The sequence below is a fragment of the Felis catus genome, chromosome C2 (assembly GCF_018350175.1).
Source record: "Felis catus isolate Fca126 chromosome C2, F.catus_Fca126_mat1.0, whole genome shotgun sequence".
Classification (NCBI taxonomy): Eukaryota; Metazoa; Chordata; class Mammalia; order Carnivora; family Felidae; genus Felis; species Felis catus.
The window spans coordinates 129,770,541-129,786,769 of NC_058376.1; the positions used below are offsets into that span (position 1 = coordinate 129,770,541).

Genomic DNA, 16,229 nt, shown 5'->3' on the forward strand with positions numbered 1-16,229 from the left:
GGCTTTGGAACTTAATTCTTATGAATGCTTTATTGTACATTGTGCACAGCGTTTAAGACCCTTGTTGATAGCGCCTGCTTTAGGTAATATCTGCCAGCCCTAGCCTTGAATCTGTTTCACGTTATAACAAAATTTAATCTTTATCATGGTTTTTAATTTTTCAAGGCAGTCATTGGGGTTAGCCTGAGGGAGAGGGGAGGCATACTCCAGCCTGTGGGCCAGATCTGGCCGGCAGCCTGTCTTTATAGGACCGAAAGCTAAAATTGCTTTTTACCTTTTCACATGGTTGGAAAAAAAATGAAAAGATGAATGTTTTATGACATGTGAAAATTGTATTAAATTCAAATTTTAGTGTCTCTAAATAAGGTTTTACTGGAACACAGCTAGTGTTCATTTACACACTATTAAGCTGAACACAGCTTATTCATTTACACACTGTCTATGTCTGCTTCATACTACAATGGCGGAATAAATCACGAGAGACTAAATGGACCCCAAGGACCTCTGCTAAAATATCAAGTCATTAAGCTATTTCTAACTTGTAAGAGTACTTGCCGTTTACAGAAAAAGTTTGCCTATTACTGTTCTAACTGAATTTTAAATAAATCTGCATGTCACATGCTATACCTGCTATATTAACATTATTGATTAAAAGATTGTTGATTAATGAATTTATTTAGCTTTGCTTTTTGATATTGTTCAACTTGGGTTGAGAGATAAAATATTTTGAAAACCAAAGTTTCTACTCACTAACTGAATATAGGTTATTACCAAACTGATGTTGAGGGAATTACTCATTTATTGCATAATAATGCTCATCATTACTTAGTAACTTAATTTGTTATAGACCAACATAATTTTTTTATTTGTATCTGTTTGCTTTAATGTTCTAATATATCATGGTGGACACTTTTTACAATATAGATTCATGGATTTGGGTTTTCTACTCTTTATAACAATAAAGCAGAAATCATTTATAATAATAATAATAACAAAAATAAATACCAAAGGAAATTATCCCAATATTTTTCTTCCATTGTTTTAGGTTTTATTATGAAATAAATTATTTTCTGAGCTAGGAAACAGCCAAGTTACTAAGCTTATATATTTTTGTTTTAAGGGAAACTTGCCTTTTCTCTTAAAGATTTTCTTTAAAATATGATTATATTTTTAAGTTTTAAATTAAAAAAATATTCAACATAACCTGTTCTAAAGCATGCTTTTTTATTTTAAGTAGTATGAAGCTGACTAGATCTTTAGTTATATAAGCTGTGCTTTTATTATGTTTTAATTTCTTGTGTTTTGTTTTGTTTTAATTTCTTTTTAGGACTATTCACCTAAACTTAAAAGAATGTGTGAGACAATGGGATATTTTTTCCACGCTATATATTTTCCAATAGATCTTGAAAATCAATACCTTGCTGTTAGAAAATGGGAAATTGAGAAGAGTTCATTAGTTATTTTATTCATTCATTTAACCTTACCAAGGTAAGCTGAAAATTCTGTCATTTATTACAGGAGTTGTATAGAATTGATCACTTCTTGGCCTTTTGACTAAGATCAAGTGTAGGAGTTGTATAGAATTGAGACTGCCACAAAAAGAATGAAATCTTACCATTTGCAACTACTTAGATGGAACTGGAGGGTATGATGCTAAGTGAAATTAGTCAGTCAGAGAAAGACAGAAATCATATGACTTCACTCATATGAGGACTTTAAGAGACAAAACATGAACATAAGGGAAGGGAAACAAAAATAATATAAAAAAAGGGAGGGGGACAAAACAGAAGAGACTCATAAATATGGAGAACAAACTAAGGGTTGCTGGAGGGATTGAGGGAGGGGGATGGGCTAAATGGGTAAGGGGCATTAAGGAATCTACTCCTGAAATCATTGTTTCACTATATGCTAACTAATTGGGATGTAAATTTTAAAAAATAACATTTAAAATAACTAACTAACTAACCAAAAAAAAGAATTGAGATTGCCAATGAACTTCAAAGATAAGTTCTAATTGCATCCTTATAATCAAAAACAATCCACAAAATTCAATAAATGTTTTGGCTTTTCATACAGAAACAAAGAATTAAGAACTTTACACTGTTTGCATTAACAGGTCCTAATGTTGGCATCATTAATGCAAAGATCATTTTAATCAGGGGTAGCTAACTATGGCCTTCAGGCCAAATCCAGTCAGCCACCTGCTTTTATAAATAAAATTTTATTGGAACATAGTTATATTCATTTATTTATGTATTTTTACAGCTGCTTTCGTACTACAAGAGCAGAGTTAAGTACTGCGGTTACAACAAAGACTGTGTAGCTCATGAAGCCTAAAATGTATACTCACTGGCCCTAATAGAACAAGTTGGCAACTCCTGATTTCAATAATCTGCATTAACTTTCATTATTTTCTTTCTTCAGATACAAATTGAGAGCTACTTGAACACTTATATAGATGTTAAATCAAGTTTTTAATTCTCTGAGGAGCTTACTACTTAATTCCAGTAAAGTGAGCAATTTTCTTATAATGTGAATATAATTAACACCAATGAGTTAGTCTGCAAATAAGGATTTTTTTTTAACCAACTAGATACATAGATAGAAGACAAAATATATTTAATAAGAGGTTTTCTTTCTACATTTGCTGTCTGATTGGATTTAACCCTTCCAGAGCATTTTTCCTTTTATTGAGGACCAACTCTGACCTCAACTGTGTGCAGAAGTATGTGGAGTCCTAGGCTTTACCAGAGACCCTGCAGTGTGATCCATCATTGCTCCTTAAGACTGCCCAGTGGCCAAGGAACCACTTGGTCAATGAGCCTCCACCCAAACAAGTTTTAAGGATTCTTTCCACTTGATTCCCTTTTAGTTGGGGTTCTTTTCCTCCCTCGCCCCTTTTCTTTTCCTGTTATTTTTTTGTATTTATTAAGGATATATTCTGTTTTATTATTTAATATCTGGGTAGTATTTTATCTCAGGTGGTAATATGTCATTTGTTGTTTTTCTCTTATTCTCTAATCCTTTAAACCATCTTGTTTTTTCTTTACCTTTTATCCATGTTTAGTTAATAAAATATTGCACATTATTTTTACATTTTTAACGTTTATTTCTATCTTTCTCATATTAAATCCCTCTTAATCTTTTACTCTTCATCTTTTACCCTTTATCCTTCATTTCTTTCATGTTTTATTACTTTGCTTGGCAGATTTCAGCTTATCTTCTTTAACTAAAATTTATTTTACATTTTAAAAACTTTATTCTTAAAGAATAAGAATTTTAATTTCTAAAATTTAATCATTTCTTCACCTATGCTTTGCCTTTATTTTGTTTTAATTTTTCATATTCCATCTGCTGATTATTTTATTTCCTTAATGTTTATTTCATGGCTGTCAAGAAATATGGCAGAAATTGTAGGCTTCACACTGTAAACAAGGGTTGATAGAACTTTTATTTTTCTCAGGTTGTTCCTTCACCTCTCATGATGATTCCCCCATTCTTCTCAAAAGATGACTCTAGAATCATGTCCCCTGAGCAGTACCCAGTAGCCCCATATTCTTCCCTTCCACCAAAGAATTTGAACCAAATCCCAGATGTCATATCATTTCATGTGAGCCCCACATGTCAATTTTGTAGGGAGTGATTTTGAAATAGCAACATGTGCCTGAACGGTGGCCCATTCTTTAGTATTCACATGTACCACAGACTTTTCTCCCAAAGTAATAACAAAAGAACCAAAATCCAAAAATTATATAGAACATGGTCAGAATGATTTAAACAAGGAAAAATTCCTTGGTTTGGTTTGATTGGATTGGCACAGAGACGTATGATAGAACATTACTCTGTTTTATATCGGGGCTAGTATTTTAATATATTATGTAAATTTTGAATCATGTAATATCTCTCCCTTGCATACACACACTAATTTGCCTCTCTAGACAATCTTTCAATTAATGCTTTTTAGAAAGGGGAATTGGTTGTAATTTTCCTTGCCATGTAGAAAACACTGGTAGGTTATTTTAAGATTTTTCTAGAATTTAAATAGGAATAATAAAAACTGTCATTATGGTACCCTGTAGCAAAGTTAGAATTTTTTTTTTAACCCTGTACTTCAACTAAGATTTTACTAGCCATCTGACCTCCCCCATCTGCCTCTGGATCTTTCTCATACTGTATCTTGGGTATAAAGATTCAGGTCGTTCATTGGATGAGAAAGGCTAACAGACTAGAGAAGAGAAAAATCTTGAAGCACTGGGTTTGATAATAATTGTATTTTAATTTGGAAATTATTTATTTCTAAGTGGAATTAGGTTTCCATTTATTTGCAAAGTCTCATGAGTCTGGTCCATTATTTTGAGCCATGTTTACAGTATTTTTTGAGAGGTTTTTTTGTTGTTGTTAGATTTGAAAAATTAAAGTTATGTATGCTTTGAGATTCAATTTAATGCAGAATTTATTGTACTTGTTCTGTCTGCTAATGAATGCATTATATTTTCTGGCTAAGCTGGAACAGAGCTATAAAACATCCATTTTTGGAAAGGTGCACTTGTTCTGTCCCTGGGCTTCTTCTGGCCCCTTGTCATTGCTTTAAACTGCCATTACTGACACTTAGGTTGATTGTTTGCTGCCATAGTGCAGTGTAGGACAAGAAATACTGATTTCCAATCTAGCCTTTTATTGGAAGACTGCGAAGAAGCTTTTCTGAAAAACCCTGAAGGCAAACCACGATTAATTTATCATCGCTTAGAGGATGGGAAAGTCAGTTCCAACTCCATCCAGCAATTAATTGATCAAGTTTCTAACCTGAACAAGACCAACAAAGCCAAGGTAAAATTCAGAAGGTTATTTTTTTAAGAACCTGGTTGCCCAAGGGAAGTGTTAGAGCAAAGGCCATGAGGTGGGAGTGAGTAAGGGGAGATTAATAGGACAAGTGACTGGGAGCTAAGGGTAAAGAACCTTGGAGATCACTATAGAAACCTTGTTTTTTTTACTGCGAGTGAGATTTTTTTTTTTTTTTTTATCTGGGGTTTTTTACTGGAGTCATTAGAAGACTTTAAGCAGCAGCAGAAGAAATACGATTCTGACAAGGATGTTCTTGGGCTGCCGTGTAGTGGAGGAAGGCAGAGTTGGAGAGCTCTTGCAGTCACCAGGTGAAAGATGCTGGTGGCTTGCACCAGGGTGGAGGTAGAGGAAGTGATGAGAAACAGGAATCGGTAAATTTTGACAGTAGAGCCAATAGACTTAGTTGTCTACTATGAGAAAAAGAAAGGGATAAATAGCAATACACAGCTACAAAGGATATGATCTATGAGTGGAAAAATCAGATTTTTTCCTGTGCTTTTCTCCCCAAGTGCAGAGTCCTTTTGTCTACTGTTGACCAAGGATCAGTGTAAGAAAGAGCCTTTTCATAGCAACCTCTTCTAAGGGCATTGGGAAAAGCAAAACAGTGAATAAGAGTATGAGAGATTTGACCATTCTTAGATGCATGGTGGGATAATATTTAGAATAGAGATTACAGGCTTTGCCTTACTGCACACTGAGATAACTTAAAAATTCTTACAGTTGTGTTAAGAATACAGTTGAGGGGCACCTGGCAGGCTCAGTCAGTAGAGCATGCAACTCTTGATCTCAGGGTTGTGAATTCAAGCCCCACAATGGGTATAAAGATTATTTAAAAATAAAGTCTTAAAAAAAAAGAATATAGTTGAAAACAACTTGGATTTTGACATTGTTTTTATTTCTCTGTGCCCATTCAAGAAATAAGATCGAATGTGAACACAAGCATTTTTTTTACATCATTTAGTATTGAAAAAGCTTGAGCCCAATGTAATATTAAAGAGCCCAACACAAAATAGTGTATTTTGTTACAATCTCCAGAACCATTTCATTATTTGCTTTAATTACATTAGTATGAGCTTAGTCCACTAGATCCTAAGAGGAAAGATACTGACTTTTCTTTCAGATCTCTATTCTATTTGTAAATTGATTTTTAAAATTAATATACTAGAGGGATGAATTTATTTTATAAAATAGGAGTAAAATAAGATCTGTCTACCATGATTATAAATGGAAACATAGGATAAACTTCCATTCTGGTTCACTTGATGTGCTTTGTAAAACCATTGCCCTACTCTAATTTTATCCAATAATCATTTACTAGCAACACACATGTTCTTTATAGGTAGGGCATTCTTCTTTCAGAAAACTCAGAAGACTACTGTTTTACATAGCAGAATACCATTTTGCTTTTTTGTTTTATAGAATTATAGTCTTATTATAAAAATTGATTTTGATGTATTTTGAAGGTCATATATATTGAGTGGTATGGATGTATATAAGACAGAATTTGGATAAGTAAGTGAAAAAAGTGTATTTTTTGTTTTATTGCAACACTGTTCCCATTGTTCACAATAAATCCCCTTGTGTGACCTCCAACAGTTTGCATAACTTGCCTCTGTTTCCTCTTCTGTGAAATTGAGGTATTAACAATACCACCTGGTGGCTCAGTCAGTTAAGTGTCCAAGTCTTGATTTCAGCTCAGGTCATGATCTCACATGATTGAGCTCCATGTAGGGCTCTGCCCTAAGCATGGAGCCTGCTTGAGATTCTGTCCCTCCCTCTTCTTTGCCCCTCCCCCTCTTGGGCACACACTTTCTCTTAAAAAAAAAAATTAAAAATAATTGTGTCTGAAGATAGTGGACCACCATGGAGACCCTGAGTTTGTCTTATCCCTGAATTGCAGCTAGATCAGCACCAAACCCTTTTGAACACCTAGGAAATTGATCTGAGGATGTCCACTCTCACCACTGATATTCAACATAGTGTTGGAGGTCCTAGCCTCAGCAGTCAGACAACACAAAGAAATAAAAGGCATCCAAATCAGCAAGGAGGAAGTCAAACTTTCACTCTTTGCAGACAGTGATACTCTATGTGGAAAACCCAAAAGACTCCACAAAAAACCTGGTAGAATTGATACACGAATTTAGCAAAGATGCAGGATATAAAATCACTGTGCAGAAATTGGTTGCATTTCTTTTTTTTTAAATTTATTTATTTATTTTGGGAGAGACAGCACAAGTGGGGGAGGGGCAGAGGGAGAGGGCCACAGAGGATCTGAAGCAGGCTTTGTGCTAACATCAGCAGCCTAATGCCAACCTTGAACCCACGAACCATGAGATCATGACCTGAGCTGAAGTCAGACTCTCAACCGACTGAGCCACCCAGGTGCCCCATGGTTGCATTTCTATACACCAATAATGAAGCAGCAGAAAGAGAAACCTAGGAATCAATCCCATTTACGATTGCACCAAAACCATAAAATACCTAGGAATAAACCTAACCAAAGGGTGAAAAATCTATACATTGAAAACTATAGAAAGTTTGTGAAAGAAATTAAAGAAGACACACACACACACACACACAAAATGGAAAAACATTCCATGCTCATGGATTGGAAGAACAAATATTGTTAAAATGTCAATACTACCCAAAGCAATCTACATATTTGATGCAATTCCTATCAAAATAACAAGCGTTCTTTGCAGAGCTAGAACAAACAATCCTAAAATTTGTATGGAACCAGAAAAGACCCCCTAATAGCTAAAGCAAGGATGTAGAGAAAAAGGAACCCTTTTGCACAAACTGGTGCAACCACTCTGGAAAACAGTAAGGAGGTTCCTCAAAAAATTAAAAATAGAAACTACCCTATGACCCAGCAATTGCACACTAGTAGGTAAATACCTTATCTAGAGGATACAGGAGTGCTGATTTGAAGGGGTACATGCACCCCAATATTTATAGCAGCACTACTGACAGTAGCCCAGATGTCCATCAACTGATGAATGGATAAAGAAGATGTGGTATATATGTATATATATAATGGGATATTACTCCGTGATCAAAAAATTAAATCTTGCATCTGTTTGCAACAATGTGGATGGAGCTAGAGTGTATTATGCTAAGCAAAATAAGTCCGTCAGAGAAAGACAGAATACCCTATGATTTCACTCATATGTGGAATTTAAGATACAAAACAGATGAACATAAGGGAAGGGTAGCAAAAATAATATAAAAACAGGGAAACAAACCATAAGAGATTCTGAAGTACAGAGAACAGTTTGAGAGTTGCTGCCAGGGTGTTGGGTGGGGGAAAGGGCTAAAGGGGTGAGGAGTAATGAGGTTGCAATGAGCACTGTGTTATGTGAGTGATGAATCGCTAAATTCTGTTTTTGAAAAAAAAATGTAATAGTGTCTCTCTCATTGGATTGTTGTGAGGACAGATGAACTAATATGTAAAGTACTTAGGATAATCCCTGACATATAACTTCTATAGAAGTATTTACCATCACCACCTCCTCCTGTTATTGTTTTTTTCATGTTGTTGTTGAACTTTTTTCTTTTTTCCAGATCATTGATCACTCTGGAGATCCTACAGAAGGAGTATATAAAATTTATATTTATGTGGAAAAGATTATTAAACAGGTAAAAATACGCATTCCTTGTAAAATTTCATCTAAAATATTCTAAGGAGCGCCTGGCTGGCTTGCTCAGAAGAGCATGCAACTCTTGATCTCAGAATTGTGGGTTGGAGTCCCATGTTGGGTGTAGAGCCTAGTTAAAAAATTTTTTTCTTTCTAAGACTGTTTTCCATAAAGTTGGGTCTTCCAATGAAAACAACTTATTTGTGTTTTTGAAAATAATACCTGGGGGTGGGGGGGGGGAGAAAATAATACCTAGGAAAGTGCCACTGTTTCTGGTGGTTGTCTATCCTGTGGTATTGTCATCGTATTACTAGTACTATGTATTTTTTTAAACTATTGTTTTAAGTTTATTTATTTTGATAGAGAGAGCACATGAGCAGGGGAGGGGCAGAGAGAGAGAATCCCAAGCAGGCTCTGCACTGCCAGTACAGAGCGCAATGTAGAGCTCAAACCCACGAACTGCGAGATCATGACCTGAGCCAAAACCAAGAGTCAGATGCTTAACCGACTGAGCCACCCAGGTGCCCCAAGTACCATGTATCTTTATCTGTCATTTGTTTCACAAAGCTATTGGATGCCTCAATACCTGATAAGTGTAAAGTAGATTGCAAAAGTGCCAGGTAAAAAGTATAAGTATTTGAGGGAAGATGTTTATCTTATTCAAGGTTTTGTGTGCACCTTGAACTTTTATAAATTAGAAAAACCTTTTTCAAATTTATCCACTACATTATTCCTACAACACAGAGGGGTGAAATCATACCTCTAAGAGTCTGAGGTCATGGATCATAGTAAGTGTCTCGGGCTGAAAGTGTCTGTGATATCTCAAGTATTATCTTGTAAATTTATGTGAGTTCTATATTCTGCTTAATGTTATACCTGTGTTTATTTTTAATATAAAAAATTATTTTAAATTATATATCCTCTAAAATGCTAGTAATGAGGGGCACCTGGGTGGCTCAGTTGGTTAAGTGTCCGACTTCAGCTCAGGTCATGATCTCTCAGTTCATGAGTTCGAACCCCACGTCAGGCTCTGTGCTGACAGCTCAGTCTAGAGACTGCTTCAGGTTCTATGTCTCCGTCTCTCTCTGCTCCTCCCCTGCTCATGCTCTATCTCTCTCTCTCAAAAATAAATAAACATTAAAAATAAATAAATAAATAAATGCAATGCTAGTAATGATAATAAAAAGAAAAAGAACCCTTAAAGAACCCACACCCTTAAAATAAAATGGGCGCAATAGAAAGAAGTACCACGTTTAGCCTGCAGTTGCCCATACCTGCGGACACCCCTGCAGGGTACCTGGGATTCTATTTGGGAAGTTAGGGATTAGATTACTTTTTCTAATTAATTTGTATTAAAAGTATGGAGATTTGTTATCAGAGAAAAAGAATGAGTTCGAGAATATAATGATATGACTTCTGGCAACACATTTTGCACAGTGTTCTTTAGTATAAAAATTAACATCAATTTTTACCTTCTCAACAATCTTGTGAATTTTAGGACCACAGTTAAATAAAATTAATTGAGCAGAATAAATGGCAACAAAGGAAAGTGGACATATTTGCCATCTTTACTGTTTGAGGAACAACATATTTTCAGTGATATAAAGACTATAAATCACAACACAAGTATTTGATATCAAGAAACCCAATCTTAGGAATTAAATTCTTACAAAAATGTAAAGCAGCATATTTTTAAGCATTATCACAATTTTTAAAATTGTTTTCCAGATAGATATAAATGAATATTATGTAACATTTTTCAGAAAATAGATCCCTGAGGAGTCAAATGCTCTGCTTTTTTTTTTTTTTTTTTTGTAGAGAGCATGCACTACCAGGGTGGAGGAGGGAGGGACAGAGGGAGAAAGAGAATCTTAAGAAGCCTCCACACTCAGTCTGGAGCCTGACACAGGGCTCAATCCCACAACCCTAAGATCATGACCTGAGCTGAAGTCAAGAGTCAGAGGCTCAATTGACTGAGCCATCCAGGTGTCCAGTTATTTTTTAATGTAAGCTCTGCACCCAGTGTGGGGCTTGAACCCATGACCCCAGAATCAAGAGTCAAATGCTCTACTGACTGAGCCAGTTGGGGGCCCCAAATGCCCTTCTATTTTTAATAAAAGAGAAACATCTTTGTGTTTATCATTTTAATATTTCTTTATTTTTAAACTCATGGTTTTTTATGGTTTTATATTTATTCTTGTTTGTAGTATACGAAGGCCATAGGTTTGGATTTGTCCCCCTCAGTAAGTGAAGGCCACCTTAGGCCTGTGTGCTAACACTGCTACAAGATGTTTAAGTTCTTTATTCACTTTCGTGTGCTTGCTCTTGGTGTTCAGGACATCCTGGGCTTTGAGAACACAGACATGGAGACTAAGGATTTGGGCAGTGAAGATTCTATTCCAGAAGAAGATGATTTTGGTGATGTTCTGTGGGACATACATGATGAACAAGAACAAATGGAAACTTTCCAACAGGCTTCAAATTCAGCCCACGAATTGGGATTTGACAAAGTGAGCATTTGGAGTATTGTTCCAACAAAGATCAGTCACCACTTAAGACTCTATTATGATTGTGGTTTTACCTAAATATAGTCAAGGATAATTGTTAGTGTTTGTCCTCACGGCTTGATTATCCATATTGAGGCATATGCTTAACTTTGTATCATATGAAAGAAAAGTGAGGTTCAACTATATTTATGAACATCAAGCATTTTTAGTTACAGATGAAGACTTATCAACTACATGTTCTTTATGCTACCATCTGAAGTTCACCAAACCAAGCTTAGGATAGCTAAGAAACTTGATAAAACTCGTAAGGCTCTCTATTCTTCCAAGGCCTGGAGGAATCAAAATGTCAAACATTCAGGAAACAGCACAGTAGTTAATGCAATAGGCTGATCAGTTCATTAGCATCCTCAGATATGTAAACAAATTAATGGAACTTGAAGTACACAATCTATGTCCAAATTCAAAAAAATTAATAATATTTAAAAATTAATGTAAGAATGAATGTTTTAAAGAATATTATCCTAGCTGTCACTATCAGCAGGATTTGCATAGAAATTTTATAATTGAGACTGTCTGTGTTTATGTCCTGGTTCCACCATTTCCTAACTCTGGATTGTGATCATTACTAAGCTCTGACCTTTGACTTCCTTGTCTGTAAAACGAGATTTAGTAGTTTACCTACCTGACAGGGTTGTTGGGAGGACTCAGCCAGGTAAAGCACATCGACCACTTGGCACAGTACCTGGCACATGATGAATGTAACTATATAGCATATAAAATATGCTATTTTATAAGAGAGGTATTGCTATCATTATTTCATAATTGAAGAACCTAAAGTTCATGTTACAGTTTGCCTAGGAGAGAGCACACATGGAGTAGACTGCAGATCTGGGATTTGAACCTAGATCTTCTGGCTCCTAATCCTATGCTCTTTCTTCTATGGCAAGTAGTCTGAACTTGGGAACTATGGTTTTATAAATGGGCTTTATGTGGGAACATGAACTAAGTTGTTAGGATTTACAGGGTTCTAAATCAATGAAGTCTTTTGCTTTTTGAGATGCACCATTGCTATCAGAATAATTTGAGTTCCTGGGGAATATATTCTGTGTTCATAATATGGCAAACAAAAATTGATTGAAAAACTATACCAAATAGTAACTTATCGTAGTTGTTAGAAATTTCTGCTTCCCTAAAGCTAACCACAAGCTACTTATCACAAATTCTTTTAATTCCTTATCTGCTGTCATTTAGACCACTGGTACATTTAATAACATCTCAACCCCCAAGATAACTTTGCCAAGTCCCCAGTAAATACTGAGGTATTTTGGTTTTCTGAGTGTGGCCTTTTTATCTCTGAACAACTTTTTAGTGTCTGGGGAAAGCCTGAGATAGATGGGTTCTTGGACTTTGCCGAGAGCTCACTTAATTTCAGAAAGATCTCAGGTAGGCAGTCTGTGCTAACCTGATTCTCCGTGGCAGTTTGGGAGACTCAGATAAAGGGCCCACACAAAACTGCTCTTGTTCGGACCCATTTTCAGAAATCCCTGGAAACTGTGGGGGTGTGTAGGATGGTGTTCTTCTGACCAGCAGACTGAGGATGCCTGCTGATGCCCTCAAAGCCTTCTGTGATACTTTCTGTGGTTTAGGGAATACAGGATAAAATATCAGCCTTCCTGCAGCATTCTGCAAAATCTGAATGTTGTAAAACCCAATGGGGATCTTAAGTGTTGTCTCTCATCCGTTAATTTATAGCAGCACTATGTGTAGAAAAAATTGGGACTCATTCTTAGTTTACTATTTTGGGCATATTTAACCAGCCATAAAAATAAGCAATTATGAGGATGCTGTTGACTAAAAGTAGATTTCATTTTCTCATGCAGCTTTTCTCTAATGATTTCAGAGGATGATCAGAAGTTGACTCTAGTATTATAAGAGGTGTATGCTTCCTTGCAATTTAAATTCATTTTTGTTTCTAGTATTACCAACGGCTTAATGATCTAGTGGCGGCACCAGCACCAATTCCACCCCTTCTTGTATCTGGAGGACCAGGTTCTGGAAAGTCCCTTCTTTTATCAAAGTGGTATGATGCAGTCCAGTTACATTGTTACCATTGTCATCATTCGAATTACTGAACTCATTCAACAAAATGTATTATTGCCTGCCTGCCTTCCTGCATGGTCTGTACTAAACATTAAAAAAAGCAAAAACGTATAAAATAATAGGTTCATGCCCCGAAGTGTGTACAATTTGGATGTTAGAATACAGAATGAGAAAGGAATTGGAAATTTGAGCATTTGTGATTGTTTATATTAATTATGTGGGTCACAGCCAAGCACGTGCTGTGTGAGGGAGTGGTCAGTGTGGAATAGAATTAGGTGAATTCTACAGGGGATGTGCCTTTGTTTTCAGTTATCAGCTTCATCTTAAAAGTTTCATTGGGATTTTAATATTTGAAATAAGACAAAGACAGACTGTTTAGAGTGAAATAAGTCATAAAGTACATCAAAATAAAGGATGACTTGGGGCACCTGGGTGGCTCAGTCGGTTAAGCGTCCGACTTCAGCTCAGGTCACCATCTTGCGGTCCGTGAGTTCGAGCCCCACGTCGGGCTCTGGGCTGATGGCTCAGAGCCCGGAACCTGCTTCCGATTCTGTGTCTCCCTCTCTCTCTGCCCCTCCCCCATTCATGCTCTGTCTCTCTCTGTCCCAAAAATAAATAAACGTTGAAAAAAAAATTTTTTTTAAATAAAATAAAATAAAATAAAATAAAATAAAAAATAAAATAAAATAAATAAATAAATAAAAATAAATAAACGTTAAAAAAAAACAAAATAAAGGATGACTTGTATTATGAATGTAAAGTCATTCTTCAAATTAGGGACTAAGGGTTATAGACGCTGATGAACTCTCTTTTACTTTCATTTTAGTTCCTATTATTTAAAAACAATTAGAATATTTTCTTTCATAATTATGATTTACATTGAAGAATTAGCATGTGTTGTTTCCTTTTTACTGCCCTTTTATTTAGTGGAAAATAATATTTTTTTAGAAAATAATATTTTTCTACCTAGCAAAGAAACTTCCTTTTTTCCTCTAATATATTTTTAGTTAAAGGTTAATGCTCATTTCACTAATACTTGAACTTCAAGTGTACACTATGTTGGTTTCCATTATTTAATATCAATTTTTAATTAAAATGAACCTATAATTTTTAAAGGTTTATTTAAAACAATCTAAAAGTGGAATAAAGATGGAAATCTCCCATGTTTATTCAAAAGTGACTGATAGGTGATTGCTGAGAGCTAGGTAGCATTTGATGTTTAATGCATTGTGAATTCTTTTTTGTATTGATAACAAATGAGTTTTATCAGTCTTATAAAAGGTCTTTTTCTTTCAGGATTCAGTTGCAACAGAAGAATTCCCCTAACACGCTAATTCTTTCTCATTTTGTGGGAAGGCCCATGTCAACCAGCTCAGAGCCTTCATTGATTATTAAACGGCTAACTCTAAAGGTATAATATGGCATGATTTGGAATTACCAGAATTTTTTTGATGTTTATTTATTTATTTTGAGAGAGAGAGGGAGAAAGAGAAACCCAAGCAGGCTCCATGCTATCAGCCCAGAGCCTGACATGCAGCTTGATCTCCTGAACAGAAGCATACGGCCATAACCTGAGTCAAAATCAAGAGATGATACTCAACTGACTGAGCCACCCAGGCGCCCCACAGAACTATCAGAATTTTTATTTAGGATCAGAAATCGTTGGGGCCAAGTACCCAATAATTTTCAATTTTCAATATTACCCATTTGTTTTGGATTTGTAGAAAGTTAAAAATAATACTTGATGCAGTTGGGTCCTCTTGGTTACTCAAGTTTGGTTTAAAAAGTAGGGATAGAAATTTCCCACCAATTGTGATAACGTGCAACTACTTTAATTTGTATGTGTTTTCATCTTGTAGTTGATGCAGCACTCTTGGTCAGTATCTGCTCTGACACTGGATCCTGCTAAGCTTCTAGAAGAATTTCCACGTTGGCTAGAAAAACTCTCTGCCCGTCATCAAGGCAGTATCATCATCATTATTGATTCTATAGATCAAGTTCAGGTACTGTTTTCACTTTGTAACCTAATGATACTCTCAGAAAGAAACAAAAATATCAGTAATGGCTATAGCAGGCATTTAAATATGTTTATGAGAAGAAAACGTTGATGTTGGTTCTGTTATTTCTGCTTAATTTCTAGGGAGGAAGCATGTGGATAGAAAATGTTCTGTATGCCAGTAGACACTAGTATTTTATTGGGAAAGACCAATTGAATTCACCAATTAACAAATTTGTTTGTTTTGACATACTTTTAGGGCCTGGACATTTCCTTAAGTGTCCAGAACTTGTGTCAGTAATAATAGTATTTTGCCATTTGTCTTTTAATATTCTGAGATAAATCATCCAAAAAAAAAAGATTTTATCCTCGATAATAATGAGAGATGTAATGAGAATTTCATTTTACTTGGGGAGCTATTATTGGGTTGTTTTGAAATATTTTGAATTAATAGAATGAATTTTGTTTTTATATTTTAAGCAAGTGGAAAAACACATGAAATGGCTGATAGATCCACTGCCAGTGAATGTAAGAGTAATTGTTTCTGTGAATGTGGAAACATGCCCTCCAGCATGGAGGTATGACCTAACTTTAGCTCTTTCAGAGTACTGAAGTGTTTTAAGTACAAACAAGGAAAGGTTTTAAAAGATACGTGTTTGTGTTTTTATGTTTTTCATATAAGTGGCAGTGAGGATAGGGAGAAGTGGATGAATTCAAGAGAAAGATACAATCTATAGGATTTGGTAGGAGGCTAGATCTGGGATGTCAAGGAGGGGAAAGCTGAACAGCCCCCAAGTTTCTGACTTGGGAAATTAAGTAAATTGTGGCTCTGTGAACTGAAATGGGGAACAAAAAGGATGGGAAGGTTTGTGGAGGAAAGGTCAGAAGTTTCGTTTTTGGACATGGTTGATTTGAGTTGCCAGGTGTAGCTCCAAGTAGTGATGGCTAGCAGGCAGTTAAATTTACAGATGAGAAAATTGAGAATGCATGTTGCATTGAGAATGCATGTTGCAGGATGATTAAATTCCAATCGGATTACGAGCAATTTGTGGACAAACGCTATCTTGTACTATCTTCATAGGCACGAATACAATACCTATGTTTAGTTTTATTAATAGTAAAGAACATAGAGCTGGAAATGTTCTG

The 16,229-nt window shown here is 35.4% G+C and overlaps 1 protein-coding gene across 2 annotated transcripts in view; it reads left to right on the forward strand.

Annotated features, from left to right (window-relative positions):
* NPHP3 (nephrocystin 3) overlaps positions 1 to 16,229 on the forward strand; it is a 43,858-nt gene that overhangs the window by 7,224 nt on the left and 20,405 nt on the right. For both annotated transcript variants that reach the window (XM_023260558.2, XM_023260557.2), the window contains exons 6-13: positions 1,328 to 1,488; positions 4,671 to 4,827; positions 8,407 to 8,481; positions 10,817 to 10,990; positions 12,964 to 13,067; positions 14,384 to 14,498; positions 14,947 to 15,090; positions 15,564 to 15,661. In XM_023260558.2, the coding sequence (XP_023116326.1) occupies positions 1,328 to 1,488; positions 4,671 to 4,827; positions 8,407 to 8,481; positions 10,817 to 10,990; positions 12,964 to 13,067; positions 14,384 to 14,498; positions 14,947 to 15,090; positions 15,564 to 15,661 (1,028 nt within the window). The remainder of the gene's footprint in view (positions 1 to 1,327; positions 1,489 to 4,670; positions 4,828 to 8,406; positions 8,482 to 10,816; positions 10,991 to 12,963; positions 13,068 to 14,383; positions 14,499 to 14,946; positions 15,091 to 15,563; positions 15,662 to 16,229) is intronic.